Source organism: Schistosoma haematobium, chromosome ZW (assembly GCF_000699445.3).
Source record: "Schistosoma haematobium chromosome ZW, whole genome shotgun sequence".
Classification (NCBI taxonomy): Eukaryota; Metazoa; Platyhelminthes; class Trematoda; order Strigeidida; family Schistosomatidae; genus Schistosoma; species Schistosoma haematobium.
Window position 1 is genome coordinate 7,540,569 of NC_067195.1, and position 18,560 is coordinate 7,559,128.

The following is an 18,560-nucleotide window of genomic DNA, read 5'->3' on the forward strand; positions in this document are numbered from 1 at the left end:
TCAGACACACCCTTCTTCAATAGACAATCCCAGAGAACAGTCCTGTCCAACGAATCGAAGGCAGCCCTGATGTCAAGAAACACTACGATTGTTGGCCTTTGATAAGTATGGCGGTGTTCTAACATTTAGCGGAGGGTGAAAATATGATCAACACATCCTCGACCAGAACGAAAACCAGTCTGCTCCTCGCGAGTCAATCTTTCTCGGGTTCTGAACAACCTACGAAGTATGACGGAAGCCAATAGCTTGGACGCAATCGGAAGTAGACTTATCCCTCGATAGTTGTTACAGGAACGACGTGAACCCTTTTTAAAGATAGGGACAACTATCGACTCATTCCATGACGTTGGTACACTCTCTAGTTCCCAAACCTTTGTAAACAACGTCGTCAATTCCTTAGTCAGAAAGTCACCACCATCTTTAAAAAGAGCCGGAGGTAAGTCATCTGGGTCCGGTGATTTGTAACGCTTCAAGAGTTGGAGTTCCTTGCGGACTTCCTCCTCGTTTGGTAGATCAGTCGTCACCGACCATGGAGAGCAGGACAGTCTGACCGATGTTGCCCGAGCAGCAGGTCAGTTGAACTGCCCTTCGAAGAATTCTGCCCATCGTCCAAGACGTCGATGGATGTTAGTGATTGGCATCCCGTCATTCTCACAGATGGTTTCGCTCACACCAGACTTCTTGCTGCCAGTGGCTCGGATGAGTTGGAAGAGCTTCAGGTTGTTACCAGATGCAGCTGCTGCTTACAACTCATTAGCACGCTTCGACCACCAGGCTTCTCGGTCCTTACGCAAGCTTTGCCCAATTTACTTACGTAACATCCTTCGTTTGTGGTCAAACTCACGGTCAGCCGGAGTAGACCGACGGGCTTCAATGAGTTGTAAGGAACCAGAAGAAACCCAGTGCTTATAAGCGGGACGTTCCGCGAACCCACAACTGACTGTTCCCGCCATTTCCATGGCGTCATGCAATTGCAACCAATGCTCATCTATACTTTTCGGTGGAATGGTAGCTAGCCTAGAAACTAGCTCGGTTCGATACTTGCTAGCAACAGAAGTTGCAACCAGCTTGCTAACATCAATCCGTCGGTGGCGGTCACTTCTTTGTCCACTGAAAAGTAAGGTAAGATTGGCGCAGACCAAGGCATGGTCAGAGTCCAGATAGGTACTCCAAAAGGAGCGGCAGTCTTGTACACAACCACGCCGGCGGTAGCTGATCGCGATGTGATCAATCTGAGTCCATGCTTGGGATGCAGAGGGAGGACGCCAGGTGGCACATCGGCGATGACTGTGCCGAAAGTTAGTGCTAGCCAGAAACAGGTTGTGGTCTGTGCACAGTTGCAGTAGACGGTCCACGTTATCTGTCCTGCGACCAACAAGTCCCCATCGCCCACCTAAACGATCCTCTTCTGTGCCTAGATGCCCGACCTGAGCATTCAAGTCTCCGGCTAGTACTACAATATCTGTCGAACGCACTTTGTGGAGAAGAACAGTTAACTGGTGGTAAAACTCATCCTTGATTGCATCCGAGCTGGGGATCCTATCGGTTAGTGCTGCCTCAGCTCTAGCGCTTAGTGCGACACCAACGCCAGCAAGACCAGACGAAGATGCCAAAGGGTTCCCGGATAAACACACGCAAAACAAGCTTTTCGACGCGACAGATGAAGAGCGAATTTTTAGTACTTCACCAGAGTCTTGAATACGGGTCTCAGATAGACAGCAGACATCGATATGAAGACTTTCCAAAGACATAGCCAGCCCTATCTGTTGTCCGACCTGCATAAGTGTGCGAACGTTGAAGGCAGCCAGTTTGAATGGCGCATGTGGTTTCAGATAAACTGCTTCAGTACTCATATTCGGTGGTAACATACAATTTTCATTCGGACAGTGACTCAAGAACGTTTAGATACAGTCGAATTTCTACCAAAGACGAGCCGCTGTATAAGTATAAAAGAGGGTGAATAATGTGGATAATAATAATAGTAATAATAATAATGACAATAATAGTAGCAATAATAATATTAATAATGACAATAATAGTAATGATAATAATTTGAATCAATTGATGGTTTTTGGAAGCGAGAAAAGTAGTTTCCATAGACATAGAGTTCATCATTTGTGTGTGGGCTGTGATACTGCCCGGGTGCCCAAAACGAAGCAGGTGGTTATCTTAGGGGGCCACTCCCCGAGCCTTTGACCTAAAGGTCTAACCTACAAGGCAGTGGAGCATCGTAAAGAGATGCAATCCCATGGTATCCGGTTACCAACGATTGGTTCATACGCCATTTGTTCCCGCAGGATACTGGAGCCCATGTGCACCATTGGTTTAGGATCCAGTTAAAGCGCCGGACATTCGCTTTTCGTTCTCTCATTTTCGTAAACAACACCCCCGCCACGAGAAGGCAATGAGTAGTTTTAGTCTATTTTATTGATCTTTGTGTTATTGGTAATGTAAAAAGTTACTGATTTTACAGACGATATATAAAGAATGTTGTTGGAAGATATACCAATTGCTTAAAAATTAAATTATGACTAAACAGTCGCTCAATTTCGTGGATTGGTTGAAGTCAGTCATTAACACGGTTGGATGCCGGCTCAATGGTCTAGGGATTAAGCTCTCCCGCGCGAGACTGGTAGGCCCCGCGTTCGAATCTCGCGGAGCGGATCGTGGATGTACAGTGCTGGGGAGTCCCACAATAGGACGAAACGGCCGTCCAGGTTTTTTGTGGTGATCTAGCCTCAATTGACTCATGATCTCAACCATTGAAATCACTATAATATCCACAAAAACCCTTCTGTTATGACTAAACAACAAAAGAAAACCAACTCATAATAAAAAATAGATCTAATCATTGATCAAGATTATACGTATATAATTTTTATTATACAAAATAATAAAAAAAAAACATTTCAGTAATCTTATCATATATAAAAAACGAAAACATCATAGTTACTAAAACGGATCGTTACAGTCAATAAAATTTGTATGTAAAAAGAGAAAAAATTAGGGAAAAATAACAATAACCAAATAGGACAATACTGACAAAGATATTTTAATGAACAAAATTAAATTTCACCTTCAGTAAATATCGTAAACGTATTTGATTTACACAATAGACAATATATTCATTAAATTGTAAAATACATTTATTTGCTTCAATTTCAGGTGCTTGAATTAATTTTCCACATGGTACTATAACACCATCATTCCTAAATGAATAGAAGAAAAATTTATGAAAATAAAATTATACAGAATTATTTAAGCTAACATGGGTAGTGGCTAGCAATGGAATAGGACGAAACGTGCGTCCTGAATTCCACTGCTAGCCACTATCCATCTTTGCTTAAAAAGCTTGTGACTTAAGACTATATCGAGGCAATCCGCACAGGAAGCACAGCACAATATACCAACATGAGACTGATCAATTGCAATCTTAAATAACAAATAAAACAACACCAAGTGAAATTATACAGAATCTTCTTTAAAAAATATTGAAGACTACCATATGTAAACTTTTATAACTTTTTTCTCTGCTAATTATTATAGAATAAAATCGTCAATCTGAATACTGACTTATATGATTTTGTTCTTGTGTTAAATAAATGAATTACACGTCCAATCAGAATTAGCGGTCTTATGTTAACTCTAAATCTTTATTGGTCCTTTTCGCTTAACCTTGCCCATTGAGTGTAGAATGCAATCTCAGCCTCCATTGTATAAATAATATATGTCAGACTGTGAATGTGAGAAGGGATACTATAACTGAAGATCTAAACAGGAGATAAAGAGAGGAAGTTTCTAGGTCACTGAGATTAACTGTAAGCCACATTACACGGTGTAATTAATCGCTGATTACGGTTATCTCTAAGAGTTCAACCATGTGCACTACAACCAACAAGATGGCTTAGAACAGAAATCAATAATTTCACATAGCGACGATAAACCTTAGTTCGGTCGCTGAAACACCATCCAACATTATACATTGATTGGGCGTGCGTAACACATATTCTATTCACTTCAGGCACATCAACTGATACGCTATTTTGGCCTAACTTCTTTTATTCGACGTTAATATTTAGGTCGCGCATATTCATCTTACCTCTGTGGATAAAGCGGTAATCGATACACCTTGAGCAATATTTCTTTAACTGCGACTGACAGACATTTGATAAATGGTCTGTTAAAACCAACTGTAATATACTAACGTGGTATTGGGGTAATAGCTGATAAGCAATCACAAACAAGCAATAAACTGATATCTAATGAGTAGGCAATAGTCAACGTTATCAAACAAACTACTAACTATGATAGCTCTTGGTTTGCAAGAATTATCTAGTTGATGTTAGTTTGTAATAAAAATTTGTCTCCAAGTTTACACCTAAAATGTCCACAAAACACATCTGTACTTAATTAAACAAATATTTACTGAATCAAAGTTATTCATTTTCGATATGCAGTTGTACTGTTAAAGGTGACCTTACTTAACATACCTCAACCTATTTTTAAAAAAGAATATGGTTAGTTTGTGAGAAGTACGTCAATAAATTCATCCAGTCGATCATAAACAATGTACAACCTTGCACACTCATACAAGGTTTTTAACAGAAGACGGTAAGTTATTAAATGTTGATTGTAGTAAGCTCAATTTTATGATGTTCTTAACTTGTCTTCATATAGTGAATAACTAATAAAATAGTGAACAAGTTCAATTTACTTGAAGTAAGTGGTTATTATTAATCAAGTCAAAAACGTATAGAAATCTGTGTATTCAAAACATAATGTTTGATCTGCTCTCAATGTTGGATAAGTCATAATCTAGCATTGGTGTTTTTTGGTGGAGTTTTGTTCTCTGAGCTGGATGGTTTGGTCGTGGAGCTTTCATCGTTCCTAAGACAGAGGAAACTCCAAAAACACCAGAGAATTTTTAGAAGCTTGGCACTCAGGTCAGCAATCAACAAACATATTGAAATCAATCCAATTTATCAACCAATCAGGAAAATCATGCATAAATATAGGAACAAAAATCAAACCAATGAGAGACACAACCAAAACAAAGAAGTAAACAATGATAAATTTAAGGTCAACAAGAACCAATCAACATCGAGGTGCACAGAACAAGCTGTGAAACACATGGAGAAATTCGAACAGTTCACTTCAGAAGAACGATGAAAGCTCCACGACCAAACCATCCAGCTCAGAGAACAAAACTCCACCAAAATCATCTACCTGAGCTACAAATCTTCTCCATCATTGGTGTTTTTCGTCTCTTCTTTGTGTCATTTTAAATAAGTTTTAAGACGGAATAATAATCATATCATTATTAGAAGGAGTTTGAAAGCGGAAGGTGCTGGGTTTGAGTCTAGGTATGAACCTGAACACTGAGATGCAGGTACATCTAGCTAAAGAGTCCCAAGTGGGACGAAACAAGCGTTTTGGATTCTGCTGATAGCCACACTCCGTCTATTCCATACAGTTGAATTAGTTATTTTGCAGTAATAATACGGTTTAAATTGCTATATTTCACAGCAGCACAACAAACGAAAATGAAATGAAGTCAAACTCAGGTAAACGCTGTCAGATTACCAAGTCTGATGCTTCATTAGCTGAGGAGTAACAGCCTTCGACTGACAACGGGACAAAACCTCAATCTTAGTTTCAAATTATTACGTAAATGAAGACAGAACGGGAACCTAGCCGCATAGCCAGAACTGGAATGAAATCAAATACTTAACTGATTAGGACATAATGGTTGTTAACTTGACCGGTGCCATTAATCCATAATCATAGACCATTAATTTGAGCCATGTAGGTAGGTGCGGACTACCTGGTTGAGATCTGAGCGACTGTCATAATCAACAGTTGGTTAGTTCTTTTTTCAAACATAACCTGGAGGACATGTTTCAAATTAATCTTTCTTCAATAACCTTTGTGATTATTTGATTAGTTGTCTTTCCATTCTTAATTTGTTGGTTTTTTTAAGCGTCCCAAGGGTATTGGATGTAAATATATAAATAGAGTCGACTACTTGCAATGTTTGAATTTTTTATGAAATAGTAGGATATACAGGAAGTCCCATCTTTTCTATCGAGTGTAAGGGTATAGCTTATTAACGTTGGAGTGTTGTTGTGTGCCTGTTACCGTTCTGCAAAGTCCGTCATAGATATTATTCATACTAGGATACGCTCAAATGTTCAATATTAAGTAATTACTTTAGGCCTGCACCGAACCTTAATCTCAAGATACAACAGTGATGCTGCTCAGAATCTCTTGTAATATTCCAGGCTCATCCATTTTTATTTTTCCTTATATCTTGAGTTGCAAAAATATTTTGGACGTTTTTATTCTATGAATTTATATTTTCCCAAACCATATGCTCTATGTCTAGCGTTCAATACTACTGATACTGTCACTATTTCAACTACTCCAGGTATAAGTTTTCACAATTTCATTTCTCTGAGTTGAAATGATGTGACAACAATTTGAAACAATGCGCAATATTTGCCATATTTTCATATTGTACTGTACTGGTTAAAAGTGTACAGATCCAGCAAAACAACCAGAATTGAGCAGAGTAGATTTTCTCTGCTTAAACAATAGTTTAAATTGTATAATAAACTATGCAACAAAAGGAAAAATCAATTAATTAGTTTACCAATATTAGTCACATGATGGACTAGTACTAAGTTGAAAATACTCACCATATGATAAATGATAGAGTAGAAAAGATATTTTTAATAGTTGAATTCATTAGTCGATCTAAGCTAGACCACCATTGAAAACCTAGAAGCATTGAACGGCCGTTTTCGTCATCATATGGGACTCTTCAGAAGGACGAAACGACCGTCCAGTGCTTCTAGGTTTCCAATGGTGGTCTAGCTTAGATCGACTCATGAATTTAACTACCAATATTACTACAATCTCCACAAACCCCCATTTTGATAGTGTATATCTATTTATATAAGATGATATAAAAATGAAAAAATACATATTCGAAGCAGAAAACAACACAAATAAACATCTTACAAAGTTTTCCATGTTGCAGAATCTGTTCGCCATTTACCAACACCTTTTACACTATGATAATCAGCGAGATTTTCATGAGCATTAGAACATGATTGATATAATTCTCTTTGTTTACCTAATGAGACCTTAGATGATTTCAATAAAAAAGAACAAATGATAAAGATTGCTGATCATTTAAATGGTAAAATAAAATGAGATGGATTTTTGAATAAGGATAGGAAACATTCACAGTAATTAGTCATTTTAAACGAGTAAAATAATAAGGCTTATAAGGTTTAATACAGTCTGAACAAAAATACAACTATGTATTAGTACAACTTATCTATCAAGATGTTTTGATTTCTCTTAGTACGACCCAGCTGCTCTCATTGTTTAGTATTTCTTGGACACTACTCCACTCCACAAGTCCCCAAATCAGAACATGGTTGGACTGGAATGTAATTATATTCCCAATAACAAGGGTAGATGAAAATAAAAATCACAATAAGAAAGACGTTAGTAATATTTATAATGTTTACATAAGATTTCATAGTCTTCTCCAAGTCTCCGCTAGCGCTGATGAGTTAAAAGTAGTCATTCAACGTGCCCCAAAACAATACTATACGGAACATGCTTCAATCCCATCTAAATCCCGCTAACACAAGTATACATACAGTACAAGATTATGTGAGTGATATCGAGGTTAATTTTACGCTACTCGATAAAGATGGTCTATCAGTTGATGAGATTGTGAATTCTCATCGTTTGGTCACAATTCAATAAGGTACTCTGCAACCAACAACATAACAATCACTAACTTCATGGGATGCTGTCAATTTTCTGTTTCGTTGCGTCTAGCTTTTTTCCAACTACTTCTGTTCCAGTCAAGATTATGAGTTTGGGTAGGTAGTGACTGGCTAAATGCAGGATACATTTCAGCTACCCCCACTTAATGAAAGTTCAATACTATCAAAGAATAATCCGTCTTAGTAATCTAAACAGAAATAGCTCACTTTCTTGTTCCATTATACGCGGGTAATATTTGGAAGATTTCTATGATCGAATACTAACAACCTAATGTTTTTAACTTTAGAAAATCATGTTTGACAGCCATGAATCAAAAGAGAACAAGCTGTTGCACAGTACACATATCCCTTTATTGACATTTGTGCATCGCGCAAATATCACAGATGACATAAGCTGTTACAAAGCAACAAACACCGATTAACTTGGGTTCATAAGACTTCTAAAATAAATGAAGTGATCAATGCTCTTAACCAATTCATTAAATCACTAGTCTAGGAGTTGATAGATTTAAAGCAATATTACTCATTGGAAGGGAAAGAAACGCATATCAAATATGCTCACCTTGTTGCTCAAGGCGACTAGAAGTCTAAGATGATAGTTTTAGTTGTATGTTGTGGAATTAATGAAAATTAGAAAATTATTTGTGAACTTTTCCGTTTTAGTTTGCAAATACTCAGCAGTATATATATATATATATATATATATATATATATATATATATATATATATATAATTTACCTCACAAACAATCATGAGTCCAACATTGTTAGCTTGTGTTGGATAAACATAATTGGCTGATTTCGATGAACAATCAGCAAAATATACACCTTTTCCAAACATATAACCAGAAGATGGAGCTTCAGGCGGAGCAATTTGTAAACCTCTGCCTAAAATGCCAACCCAATTAGTTAAACGACTTCCATGCCAAAGAAGCATCCTATAATGATAATGAAAAACTATAGATAAATGTATGTATAGATTTAATATTGTACAACCAGATCACTTGATAAATTTGAACACACACCAAGAATAACAAGGTTTGCAGAATAAAATGAATTCATCAGTCTATGTTTTATTATCAGCTACATACAACCTGAAATTACGATTATTAATATAAACTTAATTTAAATTGATATCATGAATGGATGAATGTTAAACAACCATAGGACTCGGACCCAGGACCTTCAGTCTCGCGCGCGAACGTTAAACCTCTAGACCATTGAGCCGGTACCCAAAAGTGTTAATGTACAACTTCAACACCTGGAAGTACTGGACGGACGTTTAATCTTAGTATGGGACGCAATATTGTGGATTGGTTGAAGTTAGATATTAACACCGTTTGATACCAGTTCAGTGGTCTAAATTTAAGCGTTCGAGAGCAAAACAGAAGGTCCTGGGTTCAAATCCCATATGCAGAGTCGTGAACACGCACTGGTGCTTCCAGATTTTAAATGGTGGTCTAACATTCATCCATTCATGATATCAATGCAAACTCAACAATCTCCACAACCCTATACTGGTAAATATAATTCTTGACAAATTTTTAGCATACCTTAGTATGTGCAGTTTACATGAATGTTCGAAACGTAACTAAAATCACAATAATCAGAAGAATAGGGATACAAAGTGTATGAATAAACATAGTTAAGATCTACGTGTCTGTATATGCTGGGAAGCAATCATTCAGAGGTTATATAAAGGCAATGAGACTAATAATAAGTGATATATATACGCAGTTCTTCTAATTATACACCTCCAAAACATATACAATAAACAGTCACATTTTGTCAAATATCTGTTAGGTCCCTACAAATAAAACAGTTCTCATGAGATATTTTCATGATGTGTTACAAAATAAAAAGGAATTGGTGTAACTCTTACTCCATAAAACTATACACACAATCCTGTCAAAAAAACTATATTATTCAACATTAAATCAGAGAAATGTTGGGTTTTTTTCAAATTACCTATTCCCGTAATCTTTGAATTCTCCTTGTTCTGCAGATTTTTGACATTCGAATATATCTAATATTTCCAATGTATACCAATTATGTGTAACTCCATGTGTTTCGTGCATGTAATCGGTTAACAACTTCGACAACAAAAATATTTAACATTTAGACAGACGATGAACAGTCAAAGTAATAGGAATGGCATGTACAAGGAATTAAATTAATAAATTTTTAATTTACACTTCACTGACTACCGACTTACCTACTGATTGAAGTTAAGAACTGGCTACACTATAGCTTACTTGAGCAAAAGTCTGAATAGTCAATTTAATGCTTAAAGCACGTCTGTCAGCTGCAACGAAACATAGTTAACCTACATCAGCTTGGGTAGCCGAGGTAATAAGTCGCGAAATTTTCTTAATTGATAAAATAAATGTTAGAATATTGTAACGTTGAAGTTGACAACAAGGATGTAAAATTTCACAGTATGGGTTGTGATTTGTCAAATAACTACTACTGACAAACAAGTTAAGTACTAAGCAACTGTCCGTTTCACTTTTTTAAAAGAATTCTCGGGATTGCGATGCACTGATGTATTCTACCAAAATATTCAAGGCTAATTCATCATAAGAACTATAGTCATGTGAGCAACTGTGCGAAATACATCAAAAACTAATATTTCCAGATTGAATTTCCCACAGACTGATCTCAGAGGGAGTATTATAGAAGATCAGGTAGCCAAAGGACGGTTGTTTCGCTCCATTATGGGAATCCCCATAAACCGTCGACAAAGACCCAATAGAGAACACACCCAAGACATTCAGGCCCAGCAGTGAACACCTAATCTCTTAAACTACTGGATCGGGACCCACTGTTACATATTTTCAACTCCTATCAATTTGTGATGTAGCGCAACGACCACACAATGTCATTGTTGTTAAGTATTTCACAATCCCGATAGGTTTGAACTCTGTTAGTCACGACTTTTTACCAGAACCTCGGGAACACCTTGAAGTGCGTCACTAGTGAACTGATTACTATAGTCTAGTCAACTATATCGATGTTTTTTTACAAGATTGGTGGATACAGAGGGTCGAGTTAAGGGAGTTGAGAAAGTCTGGTTTCAAAACATGAGTTCGACGATCCTAAAGAAATGAATGGCTTGTGAAAGGATTCCTGATCGTTGTCTACCATAGGACAGGATTCAATGACGTTCCACTGCTCGGAGAGTAGTTCCCTAAGAAAACTGCACTTGTTCCAGCTTTGGAGCTGAAAATTTATCTTAGCCCATATACAAATATTTTTTAGTGTGGCGTATACTATTTATGGTGCTCAGTTGCACTATATTTCACTCGTACTAAATAAAAGAATCAAATATGCATACAAGTGACGACAGTGAAATTTGTGATAAAGGTTATCGCTAAACCTTCAGTGTTTTCTACGACATTCCTATAACTCAACTGGTATCTGTTGACTAAGGTAGTCGTCTTGTGATGATTTAGCATAAAATCATCCTACACAGGACCCAGTCCATTTTATGTCAGTTTTTGATGGAAATAACCTTTGATTTGTATAAACTATCGGTCACTATTATGTCTGAGCGATTAATCAATACTAGTTGTGGAACGAGATATCAAAAGAGTACGTCAGACTACTTTTCAGTTTCCGATATCTTTTACACTAAAATCAACCAAAGGAGTGAGGTGAATTTATTTATTCATTCATTGAAACAATTGAGAAAGCAAAATAGATACATAAAACAGTTCGGTATACATGTATGTGTAATTCTTACCGAATACATTGGATCAGTTGATCGCAGAGGTTTAATGTCACAATTCAGTCGTTTATAATTTACATCAATAATATTTTCAGTAGATGATTGATTATTCTTCAAAATATTTACAGCAAATTCAATATCGGATAAGGCTTCTAGTAGTTCAATTTTTGATTTGACTTCAGGCATTGTACGAATAACCGGTGGTATACGCATACTATAAGAAAAGTAAAAAACGAAAAAAAAATCATAAAGACAGTCGACATACATTTCTTATTAAAATAACCGTATTAGAAAAGTATTAAAATGTCATAATTATGAAAACAGAAGTCAAATTGAACTAAATTTATTAACTTGATTACAGCGCATATCTGACATAAGTGATCGGTTGCTCTACCTTACAACAAAACACCATAACAGAAAAATTAGGGGAGATTGATAAGTTGAAAAGTAGAGAATAGGATACCAAAACCAATTATTAAGGAAAGTTAAACATAAGAATTGCATATTTTAAAATGAACAAATATTACTGAAAAATACGATTAATGGCTTGGTGAGGTTTATTTACAGGCCTCCTCAGCCCAATAACTTACGCAACGTATCAAGTTTGTACTGCAGCTACGGCGCTGTTTCGGTAAACAATATCATATTATCTGTGTATATGAGGGGATCCACTAGCCCTTTACGCATTTTGATATTTTATTTGCGCATATGACGAATAATAAAAAAGATAGGTGTTCCCCATGTTTAATACGTCGGTTTTTAATACATATCCGGTACTTTCCACAGCTAACCTATGATTATTAGCAGGGCTTCAAAGTCACAACAATGTCTTTATATGGATGAGTCGAGGATGGATTGCAGATCTGTTTTCCAAATCTCGTAGAATCTTTGCGAATTGGTAGATTTTGGTTGCTCACAACAATAAGGGTTTTCAATATTACTAGTCTCCCGCACCTTGTCAAATGCTTTATAGGACCAAACAAGGGTAATAATACATTCGTTTTCTACAACAGTACTACTCTCCGTAGTATTTAACACTTTCACCTTATGTAAATAACGCATCGTACAGTGGATACATATTATTGTAGATGTAAACAGTAAAAAATTGCGATACCCTTTCGTAGGGTAAAAAAATGCGAATTTATCCACTAGAGTAACACTTAGGCGACAACACGAATAAACAGATATATCATTACTGTATGAGAAAAATAGTTAGAGAGAGTTAATTACGAGATAGTAAGCCTAAAATGAGATCTTTTGGTCATACAGCATATCACTTTAGTTTGTATTTTTGCTGATTGCAATGGTCATAAACAGTCTCTTACCCAAAATCGTGAGGTATCCGTGTATAGAAATCATTACAGGCCAACAGTAATTGTTCTTCAAGTTTACGTTTATCACCCACATTTGTTTTGACGATACGTTTTACTCTGCCCCTTGGCTTAGTTTCTGTTTCAGTATTACACGCTTGACTTAAAGCTGACAAAGCACCAATCATTTGGGATATGTTATCCAATGCTGTATAACCTGCACAAATTTGTGATTTACTAAGCTTTCCTAGAGGAGCTCGGCGTGAATCATATTTTAGTTCAGTCATAACTTGTTCCATGTTACTAAAGTCACATATTAATTTCATAAGTACCTAAAAAAGAATTACACAGTGAACACAGTAAATTGATGGGAAAGTTAGTAAGACAAGCAACGCATATGATAAAGATGAATTTTCTCAGAAATTTTGCTTATAAACGCTTTAGAAAATATCCAAGAATCAAATATACCGATATGATGTTTACCACTGGTCGACTTTTAGAAGACACTACAACCTTGGATATATTACTAACCAAAGTACTTTCAGCATACTTTCCACATAAACGGTGTACAGTGGACTACACATTTGTAGCCTTTTCGAGAAACCTCTCAACTGGGACGTCTCTACAAATGAGGAGGATACCAAACGACTAAAACTAAAATTGATTCGACCAGCATATGAATTACTCAAGGAAATTATCAAATCCTGAGGTGGTAATATGGGATCCAAGAGAGGGTAGGTTATATGTCCCCAATTTGGTCAACGGTCATCGTCAAGAAAACCGCCTGCTACGGATTTATGAATTGACGCAGCACACAGACTTTACATGAATTATTACAAAATATGAATAACCCTATAGAACCCAGTACTTAAAATGGTGGTCCTTTCTACGAAAAGGTTTATTTCTAGTATCTAATATTTCTGTATGGATTATAGTTCCCTTTTCCTTAATTATAATCTTTATCTGGTTAAGCAGCTCATTTTTAACTGGAAGTCCTATCCTGTTTCGAGTCTTAAGTCGCAAAACAGCCACTTTTCGAAAGCTTTCACGAGGAATAAAACATACTTTTAACTGAGTCCTGGAAGTTAAAAATGTTGACAGATAGATAAAAAGCGAAGGGTGACTCGTTTTAAAATCAGAATATTGGAACGATGTGTGGAAAGCTTGGTTGATCTGACCTCTAGCTACTTATTCAAACCATTGCTCACTTATACATTACCAAATAAAAATGATATATCAGTTTAAAGTTGAGAATTTGGATCGACTGAGATTAGGAAATATGTAATATGTGCCCAGCCACCGCCAACCAAGAAACCCTATGCTTGGTAGCATAGGTGTAGATTGACGAAAATTTAGCAGCAATTAGACCAAGAAATATCCGACTAATTTTCGGGGGTGTTGGGAGAAATTACAACTTTTAGATACGGTCTGTCGGATAGGTATAACCCATGAAATGTTTCAAAATAGTTAGCAGGAATGCAGATACCCAGTCCAACTTCAAATATAAAAAACGTTATTCAATACTTTATTTACCTCTTTCAACTGCCTTTTTTCGGACTTCTAGTTTGCCACAACTATCTGCACCATTATTGACGACTAACAGCCATAATTTTTAGCTACTTTATTAGGTCTATCCTTATATGAAGGTAAATTAGACCCACAAACATGTGTCAAGTTCTTCTGTCTGTCTGATCGCGTATCTATTAAACTTGTATTTTTATAATATTTGTTAAATCTTATCACTATAAAGTTTTATCAATAACTCTGCATGACGGTCTTTTTATTTTGTGTGACCCATTATCTGGAGTTTTTATTTAATGATATGAGTCCGACACTTTTTGAAATAAGCTTGGTAAATACTAGGTTTTTTCAGAGAACCAATTAGTTGTGGCATAATTACCACTCATACATCTACAACAAGTGGTGCGACTTTTAACAAACTGATCCTTACTAAACCACTAAGATGTCTTAATTCATCGGTTCGAGAAAATGACTATAACAGTCAATTTAATGCTAAGTGAAGTGTTAATCCAAGTATTCAAAACGTAGAGCTTTAATTTACCCTTTTCGGTCAGTGTTACGAGTCCACATCCTACACTAATAGACTAAAATTGAAATCTCCAATAGCACCTTTAGCTCTCAGGAAGAAGTTTGAACTAAGTTTTCTTTTCATGGTACTGAGTACGTTTATTAGTCATAGTTAATATTTTTCATTGTGAGGAAGTAATAGATTTACAGAAAGTGTAACTACTATAGAATAACTTCTAACAAAACATTTACCTGCACGGCAACAGGAAGTCGTGATTTAACTTCTTTAACCTTTTTCTTTGCAGTTGCGTTTTCATCCTTAGAAGTGAATACAAAAATATACTAAAGACCAACTTGTACACCATAATCAATTTCGACCATATCATACTTTCCATTGTGTTTTATGAAATTCCTTCTTTCTCCCCACTGATTTAGTGTTTTGTCTAGAAACCTATTTTTTAAAATACGTTTACAACTGCAAAATCTTTGTCATTATACTTTTTTTCAAAACAACTCTTAGCAGCTTGTAAATTACTACCAAAATTTTCAAGTTTATTTTGGCCAGATTTCCCAACTCGACCCCAACGAAACCAGACTGAGTAATTGTTTATACTTTCATCTTTTAAAAGCTGTATAACGTAGTATTTATTGTTATTATTTTGAACATTAGTCTAAAATAGTTCACTTTATGGTTAAAAAATTACTTTTTATTACCTGATTTAGCATGGCATCGTAAATATCATCGCCTTCATAATAAACATAAGCTGAATTGACTTTAGCAACACATTCAACGTCGACTGGTGCTTTACCTTTGCAGACTACACGCCTAACTGTACAGTTAATTGATTAGCAACACTAGTAAACAACCTTTTTTAAAGCTTTCTGAGTCGTCTTCCTCATTATCAGCGGGCTGCTGAACTTTAAGGGGACGCTTCATTGGTCTACAATGGAACAAGATGGGATTTACACTGCCACATATTTACAAGTAATCAAAACGTTTTCAACGTAATGACTTATTGGTAACTATACTTTATAAAAACCATTAGAAGTGGAAATCAGCCTGTTAAAAAGATAGTAGGACCAGTTTCATTATCTCTGGTTTCAGTATTAATAAGGTATACAGGATCTAGCCGCAAAAAGACCTGTATATAATAAGAAAGGTTGAATCTCATAAACTCAGTCCAAATAGCTAGAAGAATGGAGAACAGAAACGTAGGAAGTAGTCAAACGAATATCGATCTGTTGTGAACGAGCCTGCAAATACATCATAAGCCCGATCTCCCTATTTTGAGGAAAATTTTGTCAATTTTGGGGAAATGGCACAAAAACGCCAAAATGCCCCCAGGTCTTGGAAAAATTCTTAAGTTTTTTGGGTTTTCCCAATATTTTCCCAGGATCTTATAACACTGAGGAAATCTTATTTATTTACTTATTTATATTAACACAGATAATGGTACGAGGAGGCACCAAATATATATGCGCCACACATCTCATTTGATATGTGTGAGGGCCGTGATACTGCCCGGGTGCCCAAACCGAAGGTGGTGTTCTTAGGAGGCCACACCCGGAGCCTTCAACCTGAATGTCTGATCCACACAGAAGTGGAGTAACGTCAGGAGATGCAGTCCCATGGTAGCCGGTGACCGACGATCGGTTCACACGCCATTTGTTAATCGAAGCAAGTATTTTCCATAATCATCGATAGTTCATCATATTTGTCCGGGCACAGAGACGATAATGCGATTGATGTCACCATCTTGAAACATCGACTTCGGTGGCTTGGACATGTTCTACGAATGTCGTCCCAGAGAATTCCACGTAGTGCATTATTTGCCGACACTAGGACAAGCTGGAAAAAGCCGAGAGGTGGTCGTTGTATGAAAGAAAGCTGCAGAGGGCTGGCTTCTGTCGGTCCTTCACGATTCCCTGGTTGGGGTCCGAGAGATGGTGCTACACAGTGGCTAGAGACGTTATCAGATATGGCTCAGAATAGAAGCCAGTGGCGATCCCGCTATAACCTTTTACTTTCTTCACAGAAGTGGTAGTATCTTACGCCACGAGAAGACAGTGAGTAGGACTTCCCTGGCAGAGGCTATATACGCGTGGCCATATGGGAGCGTTTTGAGAGGGAGAGCGGACTCTCCCCACTCTCGTCCATACCATTCTAGAAATTCAGGACATCCTATTTTCTCTCTTCCACAAACATCTGCACTCAAAACGCAGCACTATTCTGTATCAGGAACCTAGATGAACACTTATACAGGTAGACCAGAAAACAAATAACGTTGGCAGTAGAGTGCAATACGAGTAATATACAAAGTACAAGATAGATGTTCTCTACGACACTAGGGAGTACTCATTTAAAATACCAAAATACATAAAAGGACAAGGAGATAGTACCACAAGTATCACATTTTTAACGTATTAAGTTCTGATCAAAACAGATATCGATATCTGTTCAAGCAAATTTGCTTGTTTGATTTTAAATGCACTTGAAATTAAGTACACGTGCCTTGCTGATAATACATCCATTGTTCTTTCTTTTGTAGATCTTTTCAAATTACAGTAAGATTTGGCAATTACAATTAAAATACATAACGATTGATGCTCTAGCATCTGCCAACTACTCATCATGTTATACAACAATACGCTTTTCTTTTCAACAAATCTCCTTAAACGTTTAAAGAAACGTACATTTCTTTGAACTATCTATCACGTGGATTGCAGTTTTCGTGTGGAGTGTTATTGGAATAAGTGCGAACACAGGAGACGTTTGGGGTTATGCCGAAGGTGTTTCCAAAGTGCAAGCAAAACTAGAGAAACCGGTGCGTATTTGGGCGAAAATCAGGCAATCCGGCGTATATTTAGGCAAAAAGTAGACGATTCGGTGTGTATTTAGGCGAAAAATAGACAATTCATCAACATTTGAAAGACAGCGACAAAAGGGGAAAACCCACATTATTTCCGCCGGATAGGAAGAAAGGCAGACATTTTGGCGCGTTCCCCCATTATTTCCCCTCTACTTTCCAACGCATTTTCCCCTTTTTTGCCTTTATTTTCCTATATTGGTTCTTTGGGTTGATCAATTGAATGAAATGTCTTAAAATAATTGAGTCAATAAACTTTGCATGTAGAGATGTGATAAGATGTTACGTAATTTGCCTCATCTACGTTTAATATAATTTATTTAACCACTAAATTAACGTAAAATACCGGATGCCTCACGAACTCACGGATAATCACAAAAACACTTAACATCTAAAAACGCGCCGGCATTTGAGCTTTGTACACTAAATTCACTCACCAATCTTCTAGTTCTCAAGACATTATAGTCATGCCCCTAGTTCATTTTGTTTCTCAATAGCAGATCCATCTGATGAGAGAACTCAGTACAAAAACTTGCACAAACCGATTATGGCACTGTCAAAGCAGACGTTGCGACCGAACTGACGAGACTAACGAGGTAAACGAGTGGTTTCAGTTTCAGTTTGGGAAGGACAGGAGGCTCGATGGCCTATGTTAGTCCTGGCAATGGTGGTCTCTCAGTTGATCCAACTTTCTTTTGAAAGAGTCGACGGATGGAGCCTCAACTACGTGCTGAAGTAGTGAATTCCACTCATTAATGATTCGATGGGAAAGTCGATAGTCAGCTGACAAGTAATTTGTTCTTGGCTTATGAACCTT

At 36.8% G+C, this 18,560-nt stretch overlaps 1 protein-coding gene across 3 annotated transcripts; it reads right to left on the bottom strand.

Moving 5' to 3' along the window:
- Positions 1 to 1,619: 1,619 nt before the first annotated feature.
- Positions 1,620 to 18,161, bottom strand: PARP2_1 (Poly [ADP-ribose] polymerase 2). 3 transcript variants are annotated; one of them, XM_051210292.1, is made up of 12 exons: positions 18,110 to 18,161; positions 15,744 to 15,817; positions 15,591 to 15,706; positions 15,375 to 15,547; positions 15,231 to 15,327; positions 15,129 to 15,194; positions 12,864 to 13,180; positions 11,554 to 11,752; positions 9,777 to 9,901; positions 8,548 to 8,746; positions 7,024 to 7,148; positions 1,620 to 3,209 (listed from the first exon to the last, which is right to left on the bottom strand). In XM_051210292.1, exons 2-12 carry the CDS (start codon positions 15,811 to 15,813, stop codon positions 3,053 to 3,055), a joined length of 1,644 nt encoding a protein of 547 aa, XP_051070267.1. In that variant the 5' UTR covers positions 15,814 to 15,817; positions 18,110 to 18,161; the 3' UTR covers positions 1,620 to 3,052. The 3 variants fall into 3 exon arrangements, with proteins under 3 accessions (XP_051070267.1, XP_051070266.1, XP_051070268.1); XM_051210293.1 differs by adding an exon at positions 17,834 to 18,043 and having other exon boundaries at positions 2,830 to 3,209; positions 15,129 to 15,327; positions 18,090 to 18,161; XM_051210291.1 differs by having other exon boundaries at positions 7,024 to 7,453; positions 9,777 to 11,752; positions 15,129 to 15,327; positions 15,744 to 18,161.
- Between the last annotated feature and the right edge of the window lie 399 nt (positions 18,162 to 18,560).